This window comes from Taudactylus pleione, unplaced genomic scaffold (assembly GCF_031769625.1).
Source record: "Taudactylus pleione unplaced genomic scaffold, aTauple2 ptg000007l, whole genome shotgun sequence".
In the NCBI taxonomy this organism is placed as follows: Eukaryota; Metazoa; Chordata; class Amphibia; order Anura; family Myobatrachidae; genus Taudactylus; species Taudactylus pleione.
In genome coordinates, this window is record NW_028284410.1 from 22,505,904 (window position 1) to 22,530,377 (window position 24,474).

Here is a 24,474-nt window from a genome sequence, read left to right on the forward strand (position 1 = left end):
CCATAGACATCTTGAAGGAAGGCTGGGGACAGCAAAAAACAGAGGAAAATAGAAAATTATATGAACAACTGTATAAAATAGGGCCTATTGTTCAAAAAACCTTATAGAGGCCCAAGCTTGTCAGAAACGAGTCTATGATACCACAGCTCAGAAAGTTTCATCTAGGGGACAAAGTTCTAGTGTTGGTGCCAACCCAAGAAAGTAAGTTGTTTTCCCATTGGCACGGGCCCTAGGAAGTGGTGGAACCTGTAGGACCAGTAAATTACTGTGTCAGGCAGCCAGGAAGGAGGCATGCAGAGCAGATATACCATGTCAACTTGTTCAAACCCTGGCAAGAAGAAAGTCCGGACCATGTACTTCTCGCTAGTCAGCTCAGATGTTACACTGGCTCTTTGAGAAATATGTTGTCCACGGAGTGGCGGGGAAAAGTACAACCCAGCATCCGCAAGACGACGACTTAGGGTGTCAGCAGTCACCAAGAAAAACGTGCTTGGAAAAGCGAAAGGGGGGGATGTGTGGTGAATCTCTCACCTGAATTACCCACATTCTGGTGGGATCAGCTACCTCCAAGGGAGGCTGGAGAGAAACCTGTGCATTCTGTATTAGCAATGGAAGTGTGGAATTCCAGGTTTTCACATTTACACAAACCCAGCTGCAATAATCACTGGAGCACAGGAAGGGTTTAAAACACCCACACACCTGGTGCCGGACAAACTGGCCAGGAGAAAGGGCCGAGGGTGGTGGTTAGCATTAGGGTGCCAGGAGCTGGAAGGTTCACAGAGATTGAAACTGCTGACTGTTGAGCATGAGGAGTGCTGGGACATTTACTTTTATGTTTATTTGCTTATTTTCTGTTATGTGTGTGCGTATCCAGGCACATAAAAAGCCACTGCTTTATAAAGTACCTGCCTGTCTAGAGTCCTCATTTCTATACCCTGTGTTTGTTTATATATAGATATTAATTTTCACAAAGTTTGCTGCTTCAGTGTTTTTAAACCTTTTTGTCAGATGTTACTATGGTATACTGAAGTAAAATTACAAGCATTTAATAAGTGTCGAAGGCTTTTATTGACAATTACATTAAGTTTATGCAAAGAGTCAATATTTGCAGTGTTGACCCTTCTTTTTCAAGACCTCTGTAATTCGCCCTGGCATGCTGTCAATCAACTTCTGGGCCACATACTGACTGATGGTCGCCCATTCTTGCCTAATCAATGTTTGGATTTTGTCACAATTTGTGGGTTTTTGTTTGTCCACCCGCCCCTTGGGAATTGACTACAAGTTCTCAATGGGGTTAAGGTCCGGGGAGTTTCCTGGCCATGGACGCAAAATTTCGATGTTTTGATCCCCGAGCCATTTAGTTATCTCTTTTACCTTATGGCAAAGTGCTCCATCATGCTGGAAAAGACATTGTTTGTCACCACATATTGACTTTTTGCATAAACTTAAGGTTATAATTTTACTCCCGTATCCACAGTAACATCTGACAAAAAGGTCTAAAAACACTGAAGCAGCAAACTTTATGAAAACCAATACTTTTGTCATTTTTAGAACTTTTGGCCATGGAGATTATATATATATATATATATATATATATATATATATATACACACACACACATATTTATTGTTAGCGCCGATAGCAAAAGTTTTTCTGTTTTGTATACATATATGGCATTAATATTGCCATGCTGCTGGTACCATGTATGATATGGGTAAAACCAAGCGCGTGCGTATTTCTTTTCTGATATATATATATATACCCAGTGATATCCCAGGACGAGTTTAGAAGGGACGTCTTATGCTCACGCATGGTAAACAGTCAGAAACCAAGCTTTATTTGTTAATAACATCAATTTTCCTCTGGATACAAACCAGATTCTTCTCACCCAGACAGTAACAAAAAAAAACAACCTATCATTAGGTATACCAAATAATCTGATGAACTGCCCTTAAACTTCCAGTCAGTTTTAACTCTTTAGTAAGTACTGTATTCCTGGGAAGGATAGACATTATAACAGTGCTTACATTTGTTGTAACTTAAATTTATTCTTGGATTAATAACCTTCATACAGAAAATGTTACTGTATGCTAAATATATTTGTGATCACAAAAGCATAAAAATGTATAGAATTCATGTAATGAAAGACTTATTATAGTATGAGCATAAATTACTTGCAATAGTGCATTATCGCAAATGTGTTTTTCACTCCATGTTTAAAGTGTATTGTCTAATCACTCCAAGGGGCATATGTATCAAAGATTTATGTGAGACAAAATTGTGAAATATAGATCACCAACCAATCAGCTCCAAACTATCATTTCTTAAACACAGCCTGCAAAATGTAAGTTAGAAGCTGATTGGTTGGTGATATATATCTCTCACAATTTTATCTCACATCCAGCTTTGCTACATATGCCCCCAAATCCACAAGTGGCTAAATCACTCAGTAATAATGTTCTCCAATTCTACTGCATTATAGTTGTGTAGCCCTGTTATACTATGTCCAACATGGTGCTGGCACTCAATGTGCCCGTGTGTTGCTATCCATATCACAAGAGGTTCATGATAAACTTTCATAAATGTGACAGAACTTTTTCCTTTAGAGATTTGACTATATCAACTTTAAATAAACCATAAGGCATAAACAGTATCATAATGTTAGAAAAATTGTAACAAAATTGTGTTTGTAAAATAAAAAAATATTCATAAAAAGTTGATCCATTGATTTTATATAATCAAGCTAATTTATCGCCAGCTATAAATCATGTTTTTTAATTAGAAGACATAAAAGTGTACATTATTAGGAAACTGTGTTATCAAACAATATGTTATTCAAAAGTTGAGGTTAATATATTCAAATATCTTCAACCATATTACCTGTAAAAAAAAATACCATAAAAAGTCAGTAAAATACCAATAAAAAATAAACTTGATCTGACTGAATGATTTTTTTTCTCAGATGCCAAGTCTTTTTGTATAAAAGCATATGTGAAGGCCTCAATAACAAAAAAAACAGTCTCTCTGAATACCTGAAGATATAAAGCACAGTATAGGAGAGTATAATAAAGTACAGATGACCATGTAGAATGGTGACATTTGAGCCACCAGACTGCCAAATGATTAGTAAATACAAAATCCATTAACCAGACCAATTGCAAATAGTTATACAATAGTTTAACTGATACAATATACCAATTAATAATTTTGGTGGGTTCTGCCTTTACCACATATACAATTGTTACATTTTGTATAAATAAATTTTTTTCAGGACGACCATTATATTGACAATGCTTGCAGTCTATAAGAATATTACTGTCCACTAACTTTTTCAAAAGTGCTATATTTACTAAGCAGCGCTTTGCAAAGCCCCTACATCTTTGGCTGATGGATTTAAACAAGCAATAATATTAAATACAAAATCAGGCATGTTGTATATTTAATATTATTACCCCTTTTAATGCAGCACCTGAAACAGAGGAAGACGGAGAGACTTTGAAAAGTGCCACTTAATTTAGCCGTAGCAATAGTAACATTCTGAGAAAGATAACAAGATAGAAGAGTAGACTATACATTTTTTCTAATCAACTGCAAAGTATAAATTACTACACTTAAAAAATACATTTGTTCCACTTGGTAGAACGGCCTGCAAATGATTTTTTTCTTTAAATATTTTTGCAAATGACTTTATATATTACAAGTATGAGGCACAATGAGCTGATATAAACGCTTCTTCTATTAGATATTGAAAAAAACTATATCTATTGCCTTGCATAAGGAAATCATATACAGTTACTTGTTTTCAATGCAATGAATACAATTGGCTAAACTAGTAACTATATAATTTCAGACACTCCTTTAGGATATTTTGGGCACTTGAGCCAAAGCAAGTGGGAACGGTTTGCTTGTTTGAACATAGGGACATTAGAACAAACATTAGGTATAACACCACACACTTTTCCAGTGTCGCTTCATGGTTTGGGCCAATAAATTATATTTGCAAAGTCTTGTGGTGCATATAAGAACTATGCTGTATGCCTCAGATAACAAAAGTTTGCATTCAGTTGCATAGCATATGTAAAATAATGAAAAATATCTTCTAATGGGTGTGGTATATTATGCCAAAATGGTCATAATAGCAACATTAACTGGTCGACACTGATGAAATTAGAATGTCAACAAAATGTCCCCGGTGGTCTACCGGTGACTTACCTGGTCCAGAAACTCCAGCGATGTTGGCAGACAGGTAACGAGGACTTCCGGCAGGTCCAGGTGCACTTGCGGTGGTGTGTGTCTCTAATCCCTAACCCCCCTCCTCCTGTAGCCTAACCATTATTACTTACTCTTTCATGTAATACATAAGTGTTTCATGTTTTACATAAGTGGTCCTGTTAGTTGCCAACTGAATGATGAAATGTGGCTAAATTAGTTCAAATAGAGGTCCAACTTGGTTGACTGATGATTGCGCACACAACTACACTACATGACCAAAAGTATGTGACACCCCTTCTAGTTCGTGCATTTGGCCATTTCAGAATATCCATTGTTAATAGGTGCATAAACTTAAGCATGCATTCATGCAATGTGTCACACATTAGCAGTAGAATAAGTCATACTGAAGAGCTCGGTAACCTTCAACACGGCACGGTCATAGGATGCCACCTTTCAACACGTCAGTTTGTCACATTTCTGCACAGCTTGAGCTGTCACAGTCAATAGTAAATAATGTTATTGTGAAGTAGGAACATCAGAAACTCAGCCACAAGGTGACAGGCCATATAAGGTCACAGACCGGGGCCACCAAGTCCTGAAGTGTGTAGCACAGTTTTCCAGACCTGTAGAGCTTTTAAAATGTGTTACTAATGAATATACCTGTGTAAAAGCTAAGTTGTCTGGAAAACATGAACTGTTAGGAGTCATGAGGACAGAAATTGAGAAATACTGCACTGTAGTGCATAAACAAGTCTATGTTTGCTTGCAACACTTACCAAGTTCCAAATTACTTCAGGAAGCAAGGTCAGCAAGAGTTGTTCATTGGGGCTTCATGGATTGGGGATTGGCAGCTGGAAACCAGCCTCAGATCACCATGTGCAACACCAAAATGAAGTGGTGTAAAGCACAGAGCCATTAGACTCTAAAGCAGTGCAAAGGTATTCTCTGGTGTAATGAATTGCACTTCATCTGGAAAGTCTGATCACTCTTCCTGCTGTAAAGTTTGGTGGAGGAGGAATAATGGTCTGGTCCTATTTTTCATGATTTGGGTCTGGCCCCTGAGTTCCATTGAAGGAAAATCTTAATGTTACGTCATACAATAAAATCCTGGAGAATTGTGCGCTTCCAACTTTGTGACAATAGATTGGGTAAAAGTGAGGTGCATCATAATACGGTTTCCTGATTTTGTTGTGAAAAAACCTGCCTGGCCTGCAGAGAGCCTTATCCTGAATGAATGTGAATGCTGACTTGGGCGCCAGGCCTTAATAACCAACATCAGTGCCCGACCTCACATGGGCTCTTGTGGTTGAATACATGCAAATCCCCACAGTCATGTTCCACATTTAGTGGAAAGCCTTCCCAGAAGAGAGGAGAGGACAAACTCCTTATTATTGCCAATAACTTTGTAATGAGATATTCAACAAGAAATATATAAGTGTCCGAGTGGCCAAATACTTCTGGCCATGTAATGTAATGTAATTTTCATGGATTCCTAATGTGTGTGTGATATATAGATATATATACACACACACACACAGTCAGTTAATAGCGGCAAAACTACAAAGAATAAAAAACAGACAATATGTCAGCTGAAGAGCGATGTCTTGCGACTCACAGATACAACGTTTATGCTGACCCTTTTATATATAAATACTATGGGCTATTTCCTACACGACGGATTTGTCCTTCTGGCAAAAAAAATGGACATTATTTTATCAGCCATTTAATTTCTGTGGAAGTTCCAAATACATTAGGGCTCTCACACTGCACAAACATGGCACGGTCACCGTGTTACAGCTGTGATAACCACGGACTAGTGCGGTTGCTGTCCACGGTCTTCAGTTTAACAGACTGAAAAGAGATTCAAACATACGGCAATAACATTACACATAGCAGAAAACCATTTCTTGTGATTGGGACTGATCCACAGGAAAAAAACCTGATTGTTTTATTCTGTCCAGACAAAACCGTTGTGTGTGAAATAGCCCTATAAGTACCCTTTGCTTCTAGCCACTGCTGGAGTACAACATAAGTGAGAACAATAAGGTTTAAGTTATGTTTTCTATTATTGACTGTATGATATAAAGAAGCAATTAAACACTGTTAACACTTCTTTTACTAAGGCATATAGGAATAGATGCAGTATAGATAGATTCTAGATATGTATAATGTAATAAGTAATTGTAGCGATTATTACACCTCACATTATCAGACAATGGTAAGTCACTGTCACTATCTGGGTGTAAGTATGGCACAGCAGATCATTTAAATGGACGGCAAGTAATAAAAAAAAAAGTCAATAAATAAATGTATAACCCTATCCAAGATATCATTAGTTTACTTTAAGTAAAAGACATTTTCTTGGCAAGGGTGGCAACATTTTCAGCACTCTAACACTATACTTGGCAGCCAATATATTTCTTTTTTACGTAACCCAATAAATATATTGCAAACAAATAAACATCATTATGAGATGGGACATAAATTAGAATTCTAAAACAAAACATTTTATGGGACTACTGTAGGCCTTAGTTTGCTTTGTGTTCAGTTTTAGAAAAGAACAAAAGATATGTTGAAAGGAGAAAAAAAAAAAAAATGTAAAAAATTGGAAGTTTTGTCCCACAACATTCTCCAGAGAAGATCTGTAGATAATTAAGGCCTCGTCTGGTTTTCAGCGCAAAGGTTTACTTGGTGAGCCTCTTGGCTACATCTGCATACGCTATCTCTATCTCACGATCTCCTGGACAAGTATTGGTGAACTCGTCTCTGCAGTATGCATTGCTGAGATATCTCCAGATCCCAGTCATGGATTTTGGGATGTCAAAACTTCTGTATTTTTTGGTCACCACCTGCACAACAGTGAGATAAGTAAATAAGAATGGCCTGTATAGTAACAAAGACAGCCTCACGCCACCAAAGCAATGATTCCCAACATTTATTTTACCTTGACAATATGAAGCTTCGGCAAGAGGTTGCAGTCTGCTAAAGTCATGTCATCGCCATCTAAGAATTTACGGGTGGAAACTGTAATGTCCTCCATACTGTTCTCATCAATTTCATCTGGAAGTGGTGAGTTCAGATAATCATCCAGCTTCTGCAGCGTTTTCAGCAGTGTCCGCTCCAATGCTGCCATAACAGACACAAATGTGTGACATATTCCTACATAGAATACATGGCCAACAAAGCTAGGAAACATGGACTGAACTACTTCTGTGACATGTGCACAAGCACCTACAATCATGCTACATTACTCCTGTTCTTTAAGTCTCTTCTTCTTATTGTAAGTATTTAGGGCAAGGACAATACTTTATCATCTACACTGTGTGTAACTGTATTTCAACTACTACATTTACATATGTGAATGTGTGATTTATGTAGTAAGATCTCTTCACACTTTTAGCATTTTTTTTTCCCAATCTACAATTTAAAACTTTGTACAGAACAACATTACATAACATTAACACCCGGGATTTTATTCTTTTAAATAAAAGATCACCTTAGAAATCTCTAGCATAAGACAAGTAGCTTCCAATATGCTATATAGCATATGTGGGCAGCACTATTATTCCACATCTGCCCCCTTCTTTCTTGCCAGGCGTCTTGACAAGTAAAAGCAGCAGGATGACCTTACAGTAAGGTAGGCTGGCACTGGAGAGACTCTGCTCTGCCCATCTGCCCCACCTCACACTTGAGTAATGAGTGTGTCCAACTAACAATGGAATGATGCATCACCAGGCCTCATAGCAACATTTGGGTAGGGGCCTGGCAATGCCACTCATGCCTCCCAGACCCCCTACTGTGTTTCCAAAACAGCAGAGTGAGGGCTTCAAGGAAGAACAAGGGCATCAACAGTGAGAATGCCCCAGCACTGCTGGTGCCCCCTTCCAACCACCAGGCCCCATAGCCACTGCATGTTATGCACCCCCATGTTTATGCTGCTGTCTATAGCCCTCCAGGTGCTTCTTACGTGTTGTGTGTGTATAAACAGATGGGTGCAGCACTATATTTCAAACAACTGAAATAAAACAGTGGTCTTAGTTAGATAAGCCCAATACCTCCTCAGACACAGGCCCATTTTATATTTCTAGCTACATTTTTCCTGAGCGTAATAAACTCAAAACGCTCACTGACTCAGATAGCAATGCATGGCTTAAAGTCAGCAAGTACTGAACTGCGAGGTTCAGGTATGAAAGGCTTAAATATGCTCCAACATCTTTTCACAACATGAAGTTTACTTCTCTTTATGTGTGCTGTTGATCCCAAGCACAATGGACCTCATTCAGAGTCAGTCGTAAGCGGCCGCTCGGTCGTACACATTCGATGTTTCCAAACCAGGCATGTGCACAGTTAGTTGTGCGCATGTGCGTACGAGGCTTTGCGATCCAAAATGCTGTAGATCGTACGGCTTACGAGCAGGAAGTGGCTTCCGAGAGTTGATTGACACGAAAGGCCGTTTGTGGGTGTCGACAGGGGTGGTGGTCTGAAAACGCAGGTGTACCTCAACGTTTTGAGGGCGTTTTAGGGGCGTACATAAATTACCTGCTACGACAGACATAGAAGGCCGGAAGTAGTAAAACGTCACTCTGCGAGCAGGTTCGAGGCCTGGCTGATCGTACAGCTTGAGGTTGGGTAGGAGCTCCCGCAAGCCACACAGTACAATCGAAACTAATTGATGTTAGGATTGATGTTTCTATTTTGAGCCACACAAGCAAGCAGCTAATAATCGATTGATGAAGCTAATAGCACTGCTAATTGGCTTGTAATTGATTCAGCTGCGTTTGCATTAGCGAATAATAAGAATAAATAAATTTCATGGGGATGGCTTTTTCTATGCGTTTTTTTTTTATTTTTGTGGGCATCAACACAACACAAGCGGCCACAACCATCAGAAGAAAATTAACATACAGCGACTGACAACGATTGACTCGATCGCTAGCTGCTATCACTCGTTAGCTAGATGAGGTGTATTGTTCATGTATGGGCGTCACTTTGGTTGCAAACGACCGGCCGTGCGATTGCTTCCTTTTTCAGTTTCTCGGTCGTTAGGCGTACGAACGAGCGGCCGGTTACGACAAACTCTGAATGAGGTCCAATATTCTTCATATTGTGATTAAGTAAAAGTTGTTGCAAAACAGCAGCAGCAGAGGGCAGCAGTGTGCAGTAGATGTAAGGCACATGTAGATGTAGATGACACAATCTAAGAAGGGGTCAATCCAATTAGGGCCCGTATTCAATTTGATGCTAAAAGCTGGACTTTTCGTCTGTTTTCCAGACGGAAAAGTATCGCGCGCGTTCCTGCTATTCCCCGTATTCAATTTCAAAGTAAGCGAAATCGGGAACCGGCAAAACTTGGATTGGCGAAAAAATACGGGAATTTTCATGAAATAATTGTAGGACCCCCCTAAAGATGTCCAGACCTGGGGGATCACTATGAGTACCCCCGTTTTTGCCTGTACAAGAAGTCGGGTTTTTAAATAGCCGCGGCAGGTATTTTCTGAAGAAGTGATACAGAAGAGCACTTAGCTTTGTTTTTTTCGTTTTTAATAGTGGTCCCATCAAATTTGGGGTACATGAAAATGGGTACTAGCATATTTTTAAGTCCCTAAACTAATTTTTTTTTTAAATTCTGCAAAACTGCACCTGCCGCCATTAGCCTATTCTAGAAAAACACCATCCGCATACTTACAGAATATCCCTGAACCTATTTCGCTATTTTTAAACACTGTTCCCCCTTTTTTTTTCTCCCCAAAACTTTAGATTAATTTTTTGGGGTGTCCAATTTTTTTTTTTTTTACTTTTTTTTGCATATTTCGTTTTAAGGGGGCATTCCCAAGGGTGCAGGCTATTTTTTTTAAGCCTGTACCCCTATACCCCAATTCTGCATTTTGTTTCGCCTGCTAAAGGCAGGCGAAAAATTATGCCCGTTTCTTTACATTGACTTGTCGCAACGGTGAAAAGTCAATGTAATTGAATACGGGGATATTTCAAATAGGCGAAAATGACGTCATTCCGACATTTCGCCTCAAATTGAATACGGGCATAGGTTGTAAGAAATAAATCATTAGAAATAAGGACTATTACAGATCTTGACCCTAGTTTGCAGAAGTGTTTGTTTCATGAAACTCAGACATCGCAGGAATGAGCACTCCTGAGAAATGCGATATCCAAAAAGAAATGCCCACTCGCACTAATGGGGTGCAAATTTTTTTATAACATGCAACTTGGGAGAAGAGCATGAAAAAGGTGGCAAACATCCTGGATCCTAAAAAAAGTGACAACTTCGTTAGCAGAATCATACAGAAGGCTGTTAGTGGGCATAAGGAAATTATTGGAGGTTTTTTAGACGGCGTCAAATGGCTGATTCCTGTATTTTTTAAAGAAAGAAATTATGAAAAGCAAACGTTTTGTTTAATCACAAACGAATTAAACGAAAAAAAAAAAAAAAGCAGAGAAAAAGATGACTGATAATTTGAGGCCACTAATTATTTTCAAAGAGATGATTTTCTCTTTGCGAATCTTGGATATGGATTGCAACATCAATTCGCCGTGCAGGTTTGCTGTGAAAACAGCTAGCGCAAGCCAACTCGTACTAATTGGATTGACCCCTAATAGAAAAATGTATATCTATATTAGTATATATAATAAATTATATAATCTTTTATATGATGAGATTACTTTGTAGTTTACATTTTATCATGTGTTTGCTAATTGGTTATGTGTTTCTACCTTAATTATAAAAAAAAGTGTCTATAACAAGTAAACACAGACTTTGGGAACTCTGTGTTAAAATTACTTTAGTACCATCACTCTTGTGAGTAAACTTTTCTATTGTGTATCCTCTGCTTAAATTGAAATAAGGACTATTACAGATCCTGGCCCTAGACAAGGCATGTCAAACTCAAAATACCAACCGGGCCGATTATTCAAGGTCTTAAGCTGGGTACACATGGTACGATCTGCACAACCAACAATATCGTTGAATGATTTCCCTTTAACTTTTCTGCAGTGCAGAACAAACAATATTGGGTGTACACACTGATAGATATAATTCAGTGAAGTCATCCTGCAACATCTCTGAACATGCAAATCATGATGAAATTGTCCAAGTTGGCCTGCATGTACGGAGGATCATAGATATAGTTATCGTCCATGCGGGAACGCGCATCGTTGGTTGTTCGTTCGCTGCATAAAAATGAACGATATGAATGATTTATCGTTGAACAATATCATTATTGTTCATATCGTTCATAGATATCGTACAGTTTGTACGCACCTTAAGAGTGTGTGGGCCGAAAGGAAAAAAAAATAAAATGTCTTATATGCAATTTTTAAAGGTTTATTATTAATAAAAACCAATGCAGTGCCCCCTGTAGTAGTTCCAATGTCCCCCTGTATTAATGCCCTCTGTAGTTGTGCCCATTATGCAATGCTCCCTGTATTAGAGCCCCTTATGCAATGCCACTGTAGTTGTGCCTACTATGCAATGCCCCCTGTATTAGAGCCCCTTACGCAGTACCCTCAGTAGCGGCCATTATGCAGTGCCCCTTATGTAGTGCCCCCTCCCAGTGGAGAACAGGCCCCACTCTCCTGTGCAGTACTTACCTTTCTTCACGCTGATCGCTAGGCTCAGCTCCGGTGCACGCAGTCAGCGCTCCCGTTTAACCGCTGCCTGGATCTAACTAGATCCAGCAGGGCAGGCGCCTCTCATCGCGGGTGAGGTCACCCGCGAACTGCATCACTGGGAACGCTTGCCTCCGAAGTGATCAGAGGCTTCTTTAGTCTCTGATCGCCTCAGAGACCAGCGTTCACAGTTTTAAATAAAGTAAACACATGCAGCACAGTCACCCCTGCCTCAGCTCCGATCACGGTAGAAGTGACTGGGCAGTATAATATATGTTTTTGGGCCGCATGCGGCTCGCAAGTTTGACATGTCTGCCCTAGACAAAAGAGTACTCTGTAGGCTAGCAGGGGTTCATGGAGAAAAGTGGGTAAATAGTGTTATAAATGTATAGGGCAGGAGAGGTGCAGTTTTATTAATGGCACAAGAAAGAGCAATACCCACTTCTGAAAATGCCAGTTTCTTATACCTGGCATCTTCTACGTTTTACCCAAATTTAACAACATAAAACGTATCTATGTAACACTTGTTACAGGGGAGGTAATTTCTGAAGTACAAAATGTGCAACTCTATTTGCACATGTGCCTAGATTTGGGCAGCAGGATGCACACCCTCCAACATGACCCGTTCCATTAGGTACAAAAATGCTCTACTCCTGGACTTCCCTCTTAACTTATGATTGCAGACACATGTGCTGAAACAACTGTCTTATCAATTACCTAGTTCAACACAGGTGACTGCAATCATACATTAGATGGGAAGCCCAGGAGCAGAGCATTTTGTACCTAATGGAATGGGTCATGTTGGAGGGTAGGCAGGATGGTGTGTTGCATGGGCTATGGGGAGAAGTAAGGGTGTTCCTTCAGGAGAATGGTCATGCAGAGCAGCTATGGAACAAGGGTTCTTGTATTGCAGTGTGATTACTGAAGGGCAGTCAGAAAGCAGGTTTTAGTCTCTCCCATTTTTCTACTCCACAAAATGATTTATTCCCATGAGCTCTGAGTTGGCAGTCTTCAGGTCTGAGCCTATACTTCTATGGGACCCTTTTTGCTCCTGAATGTTGCACTGTGGTAGTGAAGCGTATTCCTAGGTGCACTCTGGGAAACTAAATATACACTCACCAGCTATAACATTAAAACCACTGACAGGTGAAATGAATAACAATGTCTTGATGACCAGGACACCTTTCACAGGTCTTGCAAGTCCATGCCATGACTTTCAGAGCTGTTTTGGATGCAATAAATGCCTGAAAGGAGACTTAACATGTACAAAAGAAGGGGATCTTGTCCCACAGCGCTACAGCTACATTCTTGTGTTCTGCAAGAGACCAATGTTTCCCTTAAAAGTGCAGTGTTAGGGACACAAACTCCAGTCACCAGAGGGGGTGAGGCCAGCCACCACAGACAGACTTGGCCAACCATTAGTCAGCCTGCAAAGAACAGGGCCTCTTTATAAAGGAGCAGACAGTGATGTGTTAGGAGAACCCATATTGATTGGCTGATCGGCTAACCTTAAGCCGGGTACACATTTATCCAGCCGACTTATCGTGAAACGGACCCAGTGGGGGTCCCGGGATCGGCAAGTGCATACACAGTTGCTGATGTCTGGAGCGACAGCGCAGCTGTGGGGGCCATTCTGCAGTTGGAAGCAAAGTTGAAATTAATGTAGTGTAAGGATATACATGTGCACTGTGCGCCCATAATTAAACTGAATTCCTTAACCACATAGGACAGTCCCGCTGCTTAACGAGCCGTTAAGGAAAAGAAAAAAATCTAAATTTAGGAGTGCTTTAATGCACAGGCAGCATGACTGCATACTGGCCTAATAAGACCGACAGAGAGGGGGTCAGAGGAATGTGCCTCTCCCCTTACTTTGGCTGTCCTGGTGCCAATGAGCCGTTTCATCAGCACCGCTAGGTCGACAATGCCATACGTTATTGCTGATGCCCAGGGCCGGTGCAAGGCTTCTAGGTACCCTAGGTAAAGCTTCTGCCTACGTCCGATTCCCCCGACCCCACAACCAGACGCAGCTGCTTAATGGAAGCGCTGGCCCTGCCGATGCCCATGTCTTGCTCAGCACACGGACATAAAAACCGGTTGATCTGCAGTGTTTTTTTTTTTTTTACAGAGCGAACATGGCTGCCCCCAGTGTAAGCCATGAGCGGAAAAGCGTGTCTCTGCCATCTGGAGTTGGCAATACCCTATAGGGGCCAAGCTACTAAATGCTTCACAATATGCTGGTAGAAAAGCTGGGGCCACTTGCCTAGAGAAAAGGGCTATGAGAACAGGATACAGGAGGACCCTTCATCTAGGAGCTTACTATATATGGGAGAGGGGAGAGAGACAGATGACATATGGTGTGAGCATGTGGATGGGGACCTGAGGGTGGGAAGTTGGTCAGGTAGAGATGACTGAGGTAGGAGGGTGGAGTTACACCCTGTAGAGGCAGGAAATAAAAATAAAAGGTAAGCGATAAAGGTATTAAAGTTAAGCGTTACAGTGGAAGATTTACCTTCATTGGTGTCTGGCTTTGAGTTCTTGATGTAGGCTGAAAACTTTGCAAATATGTCCATGCCGGCTGTGTTGGACTCTGGGTGCTTTGCTGCTAATTTTCGGTACCTGGAATAACCAATTCATGATTTTATTTTGTGAAAAGAATCTTCTACAAAAAGAAAGTTATCTATTTTAAATCAGATTTTAAATTAAATTACTCTTCTGATGAATTCAATGACATAAAAGCCCCCAATGGTTTGAATGTCTTCTCACTAAAATAGGAGTACTTCCATTATCAGAATTATACATTCAATAGAAAAAAATACCTCTGCGCAGAAAAACAAATGACAGGACTGTAGCTCCTATAGGCGATGCCGCCATATAAAAGGGAGATGGAGTAAAATTGATAGCAGCGCTGCTGTACTTTTTACTCAATGATAAATTTAATGTATTTACAGCAAAATGTACATTATTGGTTTCAACTTTCAGGTTTACCAAAAGGCACAAATATGCTGTTTGTTCACTACAAGGCTGTATATAATAATCTGCCATATTTCCCTTTGTATCACAGATCATATAGCTTGCTCTATTACATAGATTATATCTCGTTTTAAAGCTAAATATTTGATATGTTGCAAAACCATTTTTCAAATACCAACTAATTTACTTTACCTCCCTCCCTGCTTATATCATACATATTATTCACTATAGAAGATGCATGTCACTCTAACTAGGGTCTCTGCATGTCCTTTCTATTCCCTTATATGCACATGTACATGTCTGGAATACACAAGCCTTTCAGCTAATAAGGTCACAGCGACTACACAGACAGGAGGTCGTGATCCCCTTTACCAACATTGGGCCTGATTCATTACGGATCGCGGCTGCGATTAGGCACAAACGGCACTTCCTGTAAATCACTCTATGGGTCTGCGTAGTCACTGCGAATACAGTGGCTAGATCGCGCACGCGCACTGCGTTGCATGCTCATATCGCAACAATCAGCCGATTACGTGCATATTCGCAGTTGCGATCGGTAGTGAATCAGGCCCATTGTTAACAGACTGAATAACAGGAGAACTGAGCAACCAAATATACCAAGAGATAAGCGACCCTCATTATTACCTGGTACTTTATTAGCAGTATGGTGTTGGGCACATTGGTTTTGTCACAGAATTACGCTATATTTTATGATTATATGTATTAGGATCCAGAAGTGATCTATGGAACAATCTACATCAGAGAAGCACATTACAACTTTGCACTATGTTATGCAAGTACTGTATAGATTTTGTGTATTGTGTCACTATCATTTGCCAGAATTACACTATACAGTATGGTACATTAGAAATCAAGGTAGGGGGTATAAAAGAAACCAAGGCAACACAGTGATACACTGCACTTCATTCACTTTCAGGTATAGGTGCAAATTGGAAGGACACGTCTTATTGCTAATAGCACAATATATGTACAATACAGTACACTAGAGGGAGCCATTTCTCTCTATTTTGTCTAAGATACATACTGTACCTGACAGAAGGCTTCAGAGTCTAAAGCAGCCACTTATTAAATACACTTTTTTTTTGTTCAAACCCAGTTAGTTAGATTGACACAAACATTGACGTGTAAATCTGTGCATGTCTAAGGCAGCCTGGCAAAACAATGAAGTCTTATTTCAACATCTTTTACCCAACTCACATAATCAGTCTGGTTCATGCTATAAATTATATGTACAGTAGCCTTGTGTGTTCTTTAAAAGAACTTTCTGGGGAGGGTCACTTAACTTATTAATACAATTTTAGTTTGCAGTATAAACATCAGCTGTCATGTGCTTTCTGAAGCTGGGTACACATTAAACGATATGCGACGGGCCGACATATCGGGCCAGCGATGAGACGGGCTGACATGGTGCGTCCGGGACACGTTAGGCGATCCGGTGCCCGACTGGCAGATATGTCGGCCCCTGACACATCCAGCTGCATGGAGTTGTCAGTTACTTCGGCAGATTGAGTTGTATTTAGGGACGACCTGGCAAAGCGACAGACGACCAAATGGGGGCATGCATGGCCCGACATAGTAGGAACACATTAGGCGATTTTGACAACATAACGAACCGATCCGTCAGATCGGCCAAAATATTGTCTAATGTGTACCCAGCTTAAGAATAGTTATTCTTTTCTTCCACAGTTATCCTATACGACATGTTCACAATACCAATTCCCTCCCTCTATACTATAAACCAGCAGGGCCTCTACCTTTTGTCTCATGTCTGTACCTCCTTTCATTTACCTTAATTCCACTTGTTCTGCTTTATGCTCACGTTGAATTTATATCATTATAATGTAATCTTATACACTTGTTGTCTTTTGTGCTCATTTTTATTTTGTATGCTTTATAATGCGATCTCTCCAGCACGGATGAATCTAAGGCACCTTACATATATACGACAATGATTAGTTTTCTCACTAGCTTGTTTTAGCAGAGACTGCACCTTGCCCTATACAGAATGCCACGTGTATTTCATAATTTATCGGTTCAACCTCTCTCTGCACAACCAAATGGACAAGATAGAACCCACCAATGTTCTGGGATTGGAGGATGTTCGTATCATCCCGCATCTTCGATACCTGCTGTGATCCCTCCATTGCCGCTGGCAGCCGCCTCCCCCATTTGTTTCTATGGGGGATGTGATGCTGCCAAATTTACCAATATCCGGAATGCGATGAATTCCAGATATTGGCCCCCGCAGCTAACGCAATCTGAACATGGAGTTAGCCGCTGTAGCCTATGGGCTCTCCGGCTATGGCGGATGTGCAGTCCAGCACTCCCTGCACCGGCCGGCAGCTCTTCGGAGACATCGCAGGGACGGGCTCTTTTTGGAGCCAGTGTCCCTGCATGTCCTGGATGATACATCCAGCCGATAGGATCGCATTTTGCAATGTGATCATGGGCACTACTGGCATGCCCTCACTGCATTGCAAAAGCGATCATTGATAAATGGGCCCCAGAGAGAGACAGTGGACACCCATCCTGCACCAATCTCTGACCTCGGACTGCATATGTGGAGATGTGTATTGGCAGATCTGTAAAGTGGGCACATGCAGACACAATGTAGGCTCTTGGGATTTGTTTTTCAGTGTAAGGAGAGACAGTATATATACAGTACAGTGAATGGCGTTACACAAATATCTGAGTCCTGCGACTGGATATATACAATTGGGCACTAATGTATGGATCATCTAGTTTAACTCTGTATTTTAAAAGAATGTTTGTAAATTTAGCTTATAGAAATGAATATTAAAGTTTGCCTGTACATTTGAACAGAATTTACTGTAAATAAATAGTTGTACGAAAAATAAAAAAATAAAACAAAAAATAAAACTTTATATTGTATAATATTTGCTTGACTTATTTCCGTAATATTTTATGGAAAAAAACAAAATCCAGATGTAATGAATAAGTACACCAAGAAAAAGTTGAATAGTAAAGAGTTTAAATAAAAAAATACTATAAATATTACATATGCCAAACATTAATTATAATAATTTGGTATACAAATCGGGAAGCCAGCTGCCTCAATACCGGCAGCCGGCTTCCCGACTGTCATATCCCGGCAAGGGTGAAATGCCGGGCGTCTATATCTAGATGCCTGTCATTTCCCCGATGCCGGGAAACAGGCGCCCGGCATCCGATCGAAGGGATGCCAGGCGCCGCGAGCGGACAGCTGTGAGGGTGGGGGAGTTAGGTTTAGGGCACCCGGGGGGGACTTAGGATAAGGCACCCCCCTCGGGAGGGTTAGGCTAGGGGGAGGGAGGGTTAGGCACCCCTGAGGGGGGGTTAGGGTTAGGCACCCCCCCCCAGGGGACAGGTTTAGGCAGCGGGGAAGGGGGGGTTAGGCACTTAGAGGGGGGATTAGGGTTAGGCACAGGGGGGGAGGTTAGGGTTAGGCACCCCTAAGGAGGGTTAGGGTTAGGTTAGTAGATACTTACCTTAGGACGATCGGGATTTCCAGCGCTGTCAGGCTTCCGCTGCCGGGCTGCCGCTGGTGGGATTCGAACTCCCGGCCATGCGACCACCGGGATATCATACCGATTCCAATAATTTAATACGATATCTGTATATTTCAGCTTTAGTGACACATCATATCCTAAATTTTGCCCTTCAAAATTAAACATGCCCTCCTCAGTTATCACACCCTGCCGGAAATAGTGGCCACTAATGATGACACACACTTTATAATCAGCTAGACTGTGTTAATAGTCAACAACTTTCATCTACAGGATATGAATAATGGTTTAGGTCAGGGGTGGGGAACCTTTTTTCTGCCAAGGGCCATTTGGATTTTTAGAAAATCATTCGGGGGCCATACAAAATTATTAACTTAAAAGTTAGCCTCCTATATTTGGTTAACTCACCCTCAATGCGATGGCTGAAACTGCTTCTCTTTGGTGAAGCGTAGGATGTTAGCTGGTATTGCTGATGTTGCTACTCGCAACTGATTCTCCAGGTTTGCATCGGTCAGTCTAGAGCGCAGTCGACTCTTTGCGATGGTCAGTTTTGAAAAGAACTGCTCGCAGCAGTAAGTTGTTCCGAATAGAGATGCATATTTCAATGCTCGTCTCCTCAAAGTGGGAAATTTCAGCATTGCTTATATAACATTTCTAGAACTCAAGCAGTGGGAGGCTGTTGTACCTAGCTTTCAGCTCATCATCGCTTTGCAGCTGAATGATTTCATGTTGGAGGTTATCAGGCACATCAGCGGTTCCACATTGAAAGGTTTAGTAAAGATGTTCAATGCCATTTGTTTACTTTTCACGTCCTTAAATCTTTCAACTGCCTCAATTAGTTTTGCACATTCACCAGCATATTCGAGCGTCGTAGAAGGCTTTTGTCCTTCCAGAGTGGGGAAATGCAGTGTTATTCCTTTCTAGTTGCACTGTCCACAGCCTTAATTTAGATTCAAATGATTTCACGTTTGAAAGCAGGGAGTTGAGAAGCTGGCTGGATCCCTGCAGCTTGATGTTCAGCTCCGAGAGGTACTTGGTAATGTCCACCATGAATGCTAGATCACACAGCCACTTGCTATCACTGAGTTCCCTGACAGGTCTTCCCTTCATATCCATGAACTGCTTGACTTCATCCCGCAGTTCGTAAAACCTCATGAGCATGTTCCCGTGACTCAGCCACCGGACTTCACAGTGATAAACAAGATCACCATACTCAGAGTCGAGATCATTCAGTAACTCCTTAAATTGGCGGCTGTTAAGCCCTCGGCTTTTGACATAATTTATACATGACACTACTGTTGACATCACATTGTTGAGCTTCATTGTTGACTTTCTTGGTCTATGATTCAGTGGCATATAATTATATCACTTGGATCAAGACTGAGACGATTCAGTTCCTTTTTGTGAGCCAACCATGGCTGGAGCTCCATCTGTAGTAAGGCCACTTAACTTTTCAAATGTTAGCTCAAGCTTTTTCATTGCCAAAACAAGTCTCTCAAACAAGTGCTCACCTCTTGTAATGCCATGCATGGCTTCTAGTGACAGTAGTTCCTCTCTCGTGTCAAACTCTTTGGTTATCCAACAAGAAACGGCCAGTTGGGCAGTATTTGTTATGTCTGTTGTCTTGTCACAAGCCAGAGAGAAAAATTGGAAATCTCCTGCAGAAACCTTCAGTGTTTTTTCAATATCTTGTGCCAAGTCAGTAATCCGACGGTTCTCAAAGACAAACAGGCTGAAACAATTTGACTTTGTCTGGTGCTAACAAATCCTCAACAGCCACCATGCACTCTTTCACAAACACTCCCTCTACACGAGGCCTTAGCTTTTTTGCAATTAGCTCGCACACTACAAAACTCGCCTGAACACGACAAGGCCTAGTGAAAATGGCTTGTTGTGAGTCCAAACTCCACTGCAGAGCTTCGATTTTATCCAGACGCATTTGTCCTCTCAAATCATTGAGTTTAGCATGTTCTGAGCTGTAATGACGCTCCAGATTGACTTTTTTGATTACTGCTAACACATCGCCACAAACTAGGCACACAGGTTTGCCTTTGACTTCAATAAACAAATACTCATCTTTCCAATTTTCTTGGAAAGACCGACATTATGCATCAACTTTTCTCTTTTTTTGTACATAAACAATGAATAAACAGGCAAATGTGCCACCATCACACTTATAGTACTTTTTTATGGGTTCCAGAAGCCAAGAGGAGGGGGAGGCTGTCTGTATGTTGCCAGGCAGAGTCTGCAGGGGCAGTCCCTATGGATGTGAGACAGGCAGATTGATAAGGCAGCCCTGGGGTCCTCTCAGTCCTAACCAGCCTGATGACAGCACTGACTGTACACACCCCCTGCTGTGCCACCACTGCCTGCCTGCCCACGCTGTTATGGTGAGTCCTGCACACCCCTGCACTAACCAGCTCAATGGCAGCCAGATGACAGCCCTGATTCCCCCCTCCCACCGCCCCTGTGCGCTGCCTGCCTGCAGCCGCTGATGGGGAGAGAGCCCTGCATGCCACTCAATGACAGCCCTGACACCCTGATCACCTCCCCTGTGCGCTGCGCTACCTGCCGGCGCTGATAGGGAGAGAGACCCTGCACTAAACCGCCCGGAGGTTCCCCACCCTTGCTTTAATAGATTTGAGCTACCAAAGTTATTGCTTTGGATACTCCCCTTACTATGCAAGAGATAACTGCCAGGTACTGGGGGCGAGGATAAATGGACTTCTGAATTATCCCAATTCTGATAGGTGCATATCCATGTTGTCAACAAATGTCGAACTATTGGTTAAGACTTTAGCTTTGTGACCTTTTTATAAGTTTTTTAGAGTAAATAGTCCATCCAGACCAAACAAGATTTATGTCAGGAATAAATACCAAATCTTAGGCAATTATATTCCCAATTACAATGACAACATGTTGGGAATCCTTTAGATCAGGTGGGAGCACGCGTCTAGGTTATTCACTATATGTTTTGCTATTTGCACTAGCTGTTAAGCCATTGGCCTGTCTAGTTAGGAAACACAATATACTGTAAATGGCCTTTCTATAAAAGTCTGGACAGGTACAACTCCTTTTATCAGATATAAATCTGTTAATTGGAAGCTTGCTGCAAGTGGAGGATGGCTTGGAAGTTACTACTTCTCTGGTCTCAGTAATAATACTAGATTTATCCCAGGTAATTATATTAGAAGGGACTGCCCTCAGAGTAGATCACAACAGGTCTTGATATTTAAATTTATTTCTTATAACCTAGATAATAAAACTGAAAGATTATGACCTGTAAGTCACCTGCAGAATTAGTCTAATAAAAAGGACTTTTCATGTTAAGGTTTTTATATGTACTGCAGCTTTCACCAGTGTCCATACCCACCAAAGTCTTCTGGAAAATAAAGCAATATCTGTTGTATTAGGCCTGGGCAGATGAAATACCCAGAATTAGGTGAAATATACTATTTAGAGCAAAGAGCATTACGTGGATTAAGCCTAATACTAAGCTTTATTATTATGCATCTCAATTAGCGCACACTCAGTCACTGGTGACAGGACTCTTGGGGGGGAAATTCTACGGATTTTTGGACGGCGATAATTAATGACAGAGTAATTCAATTGTTTTGGGCGCCCTTTAAATATTGCGATTGTTGCGCTCAAAAAGAACCAGGTTTAGCCTCTTAAAATGGCTAAACCCGTCTAAAGTCCCGGTTAGGGCACCCAAACTGTACCACAAGAACTTTTCGCACATTTCGGCTTGCCACCTCGGAAGGTGGCGAGCAGAAATGTCGGCACTGGCAGCTCTCGTGCACGAACGGAGCAAGAATTGAATTGTTCCATCGGGCGTCCATTAGTTAAGGCGCCCAAAAAAAACTATTTAATTTTCCTCTTGGAAAGAGAATTGTATGCTTTCTAAATTAAGGCTATGGGGCCAGATCATACTTCATGGCAGACTCTGACATATAGATATCGGTGTGATGGCACAGCTCCCAACAGTGATGACGGCGGGGCAGTGCCCCCTTTTTACTGCCCCAGCACCCATGCGCCCTGCCCGTCCCAAATCCTGGCTGGAACACTTATCTTTGGGAGAGGGTGCTGTGGATCAGATATGGTATATCAAATAGAGGGCCATTATTATGTTAGTTTGAATGACTTTAGGTTGCCTGGTGATTATGTGAGGTTGGGGACAAAGGGCCTGATTCGGTGGCCCAGTGCGCATGACGGAGCCGGCTCCGTCATGCGCATGCGCGAGACCCGGATAGCAAACCGTTGCTCCGTGTCTCGTACCAAAGGGGGCGTGCTGTCGAGGTTGAGTGACAGCATGCCCCCTTTGGTGGGTGGGCCGGGGGAGTGGCTGCCCAAACGGAGGCGTTCCCATGTGGCCGGCGCCACTGACATCACAGGTGATGTCAGTGGGAGAGCTTTCGGCTCTGTTAGAGCCGAAATCTCTCTGGGGCTTGTGGCAACGAGACCCTACCACAAGGGTCTCGTCGCAAGCCTGATGGTCGCGATGGTCACCCACAGCTATGCGAGCGGCCGGGAGGCCGCTGTAAAAAAACAGAAGGCCGGTCCTGATTCAGAGCGAGCGCTCTGTCAGAGTGTCCGGCTCTGAATCAGGCCCACAGAGTGTGGATCACCAGTGATGATAAAAGCGCCTATAATTTTCTACAGACAATGGGTTCAATAAAAGTTGAACACACCATTTATTTAGGTGCAAAATTGAACTGGACCACAAAACCCAGTCTGGTTCAGTTTAATTGCTGCAGTGCATGTTGGACAGTCTAAGCAATTGTATTTTTATACAATATGTCAATATATGTCCTAGTATACATTTTTCACCTATATTTAATGCTTGTAAACGATGAACTAGAGTACTTTTGTTTTTTTACTTTGTGTGCGTTTGGCATTGCACATGGGTAAAATGTGAGAAGAGAAAGAAGCGACATTCAGAATACACCATCTAATATTACATACGCAATGCCTAATACAGACTAGGCCTCACTGCCATACTTCACTAACAGAGCCTCTCTCATTGCCATGTATCTACTATTATCACTGTTCTTATACTCACTTTGGAGGGCAAAGCACTTCTTCCAGAAACTCCTCTATTTTATTTACATCAGTCTTCACCTCATGGTTGTAGGTTATAAATGGCGGATGTGTTCCAGGGGCAAGATTTTGTAGATCTGCTGGTTTTCTGGTATAAAGATAAAAATCAAATAAATTAACAAAACAATTTGTCTTAAGTACATTACTTTAATTATATTGGATTTTAGAAAACTTACAAATTTCTGATAATTTACTGCAGTAAGATTTGTGCAGGTCATGGAAGGGAGAGGTTACCAGTTAACAGGGGCACATCACAATAAAGCTTCAGTGGTTTCATTTGTGCATCCCCCAATAAGTACAGTTCAATGACCAGATCCAGAAAAGGCTTATTAGGAGATTTTCTGCAATTAAAATTCAAGACTTTGCTCAGAACAAGTGCAGGAAATCACTTGGAGGCCAAAGTGTGTTTCTCCCAGCCCCAGACATTCCTTTCCTCTTCAACATACACTTGTGCTCAGCAAGCTCATGTCCCATTTTGGTGAATTTCATTCTCCGTCAAAACAATGCGCAGCAAACACTTAGGGGCATATTTACTAAAGTGAGAGTTTTTAGAAGCTTGGAGATGTTGCCAATAGCAACCAGATTCTACTTAACATTTGACTAACACCTTCTAGAAGATAATCGCTACAATCTCCACCTCTAAAAACTCACTTTAGTAAATATACCCCTTAGTGACTGTTTTTACGTCATATACTTCTTTCAACTTTGTAAGATTTTTTTTTGCTTAATTCATTCATTTAAGTCTCATGCACTAGCAACAGTAATCTGACTGCTGCTTCCCACCACCAAAATAAACACTGTGGTGTAAAGGGGAAAGGCCTTGTAACTAAAATTGGTGCTGTGTTTTTGCTCCTAAAACAAGAACCACTAAAGGTCACTTATAAAATGTGCAGGACCTTTCTATGTGCACAGATGCCTCTAATGCATTCATAGGTGCACTGACACATCCTGGCATCTGGCACTGTGCCTGGAAATTGCACACTTGTGTGTCAGACTGGAAACATGGATGATGGAAAGAAAGAAGAAGACATCACTATAAACTCCA

General features: G+C 41.4%; 1 protein-coding gene across 1 annotated transcript in view; it reads right to left on the bottom strand.

Moving 5' to 3' along the window:
* Nucleotides 1-6,310: 6,310 nt before the first annotated feature.
* The window catches only part of CLIC4 (CLIC family member 4), a 68,718-nt gene continuing 50,554 nt past the window's right edge, over nucleotides 6,311-24,474 (bottom strand). The window contains exons 3-6 of the mRNA XM_088462534.1: nucleotides 23,392-23,517; nucleotides 14,342-14,448; nucleotides 7,157-7,338; nucleotides 6,311-7,061 (exon numbers count right to left, since the gene is read on the bottom strand). Coding sequence (XP_088318660.1) covers nucleotides 6,897-7,061; nucleotides 7,157-7,338; nucleotides 14,342-14,448; nucleotides 23,392-23,517 — 580 coding nt within the window. The 3' untranslated portion in view covers nucleotides 6,311-6,896. The remainder of the gene's footprint in view (nucleotides 7,062-7,156; nucleotides 7,339-14,341; nucleotides 14,449-23,391; nucleotides 23,518-24,474) is intronic.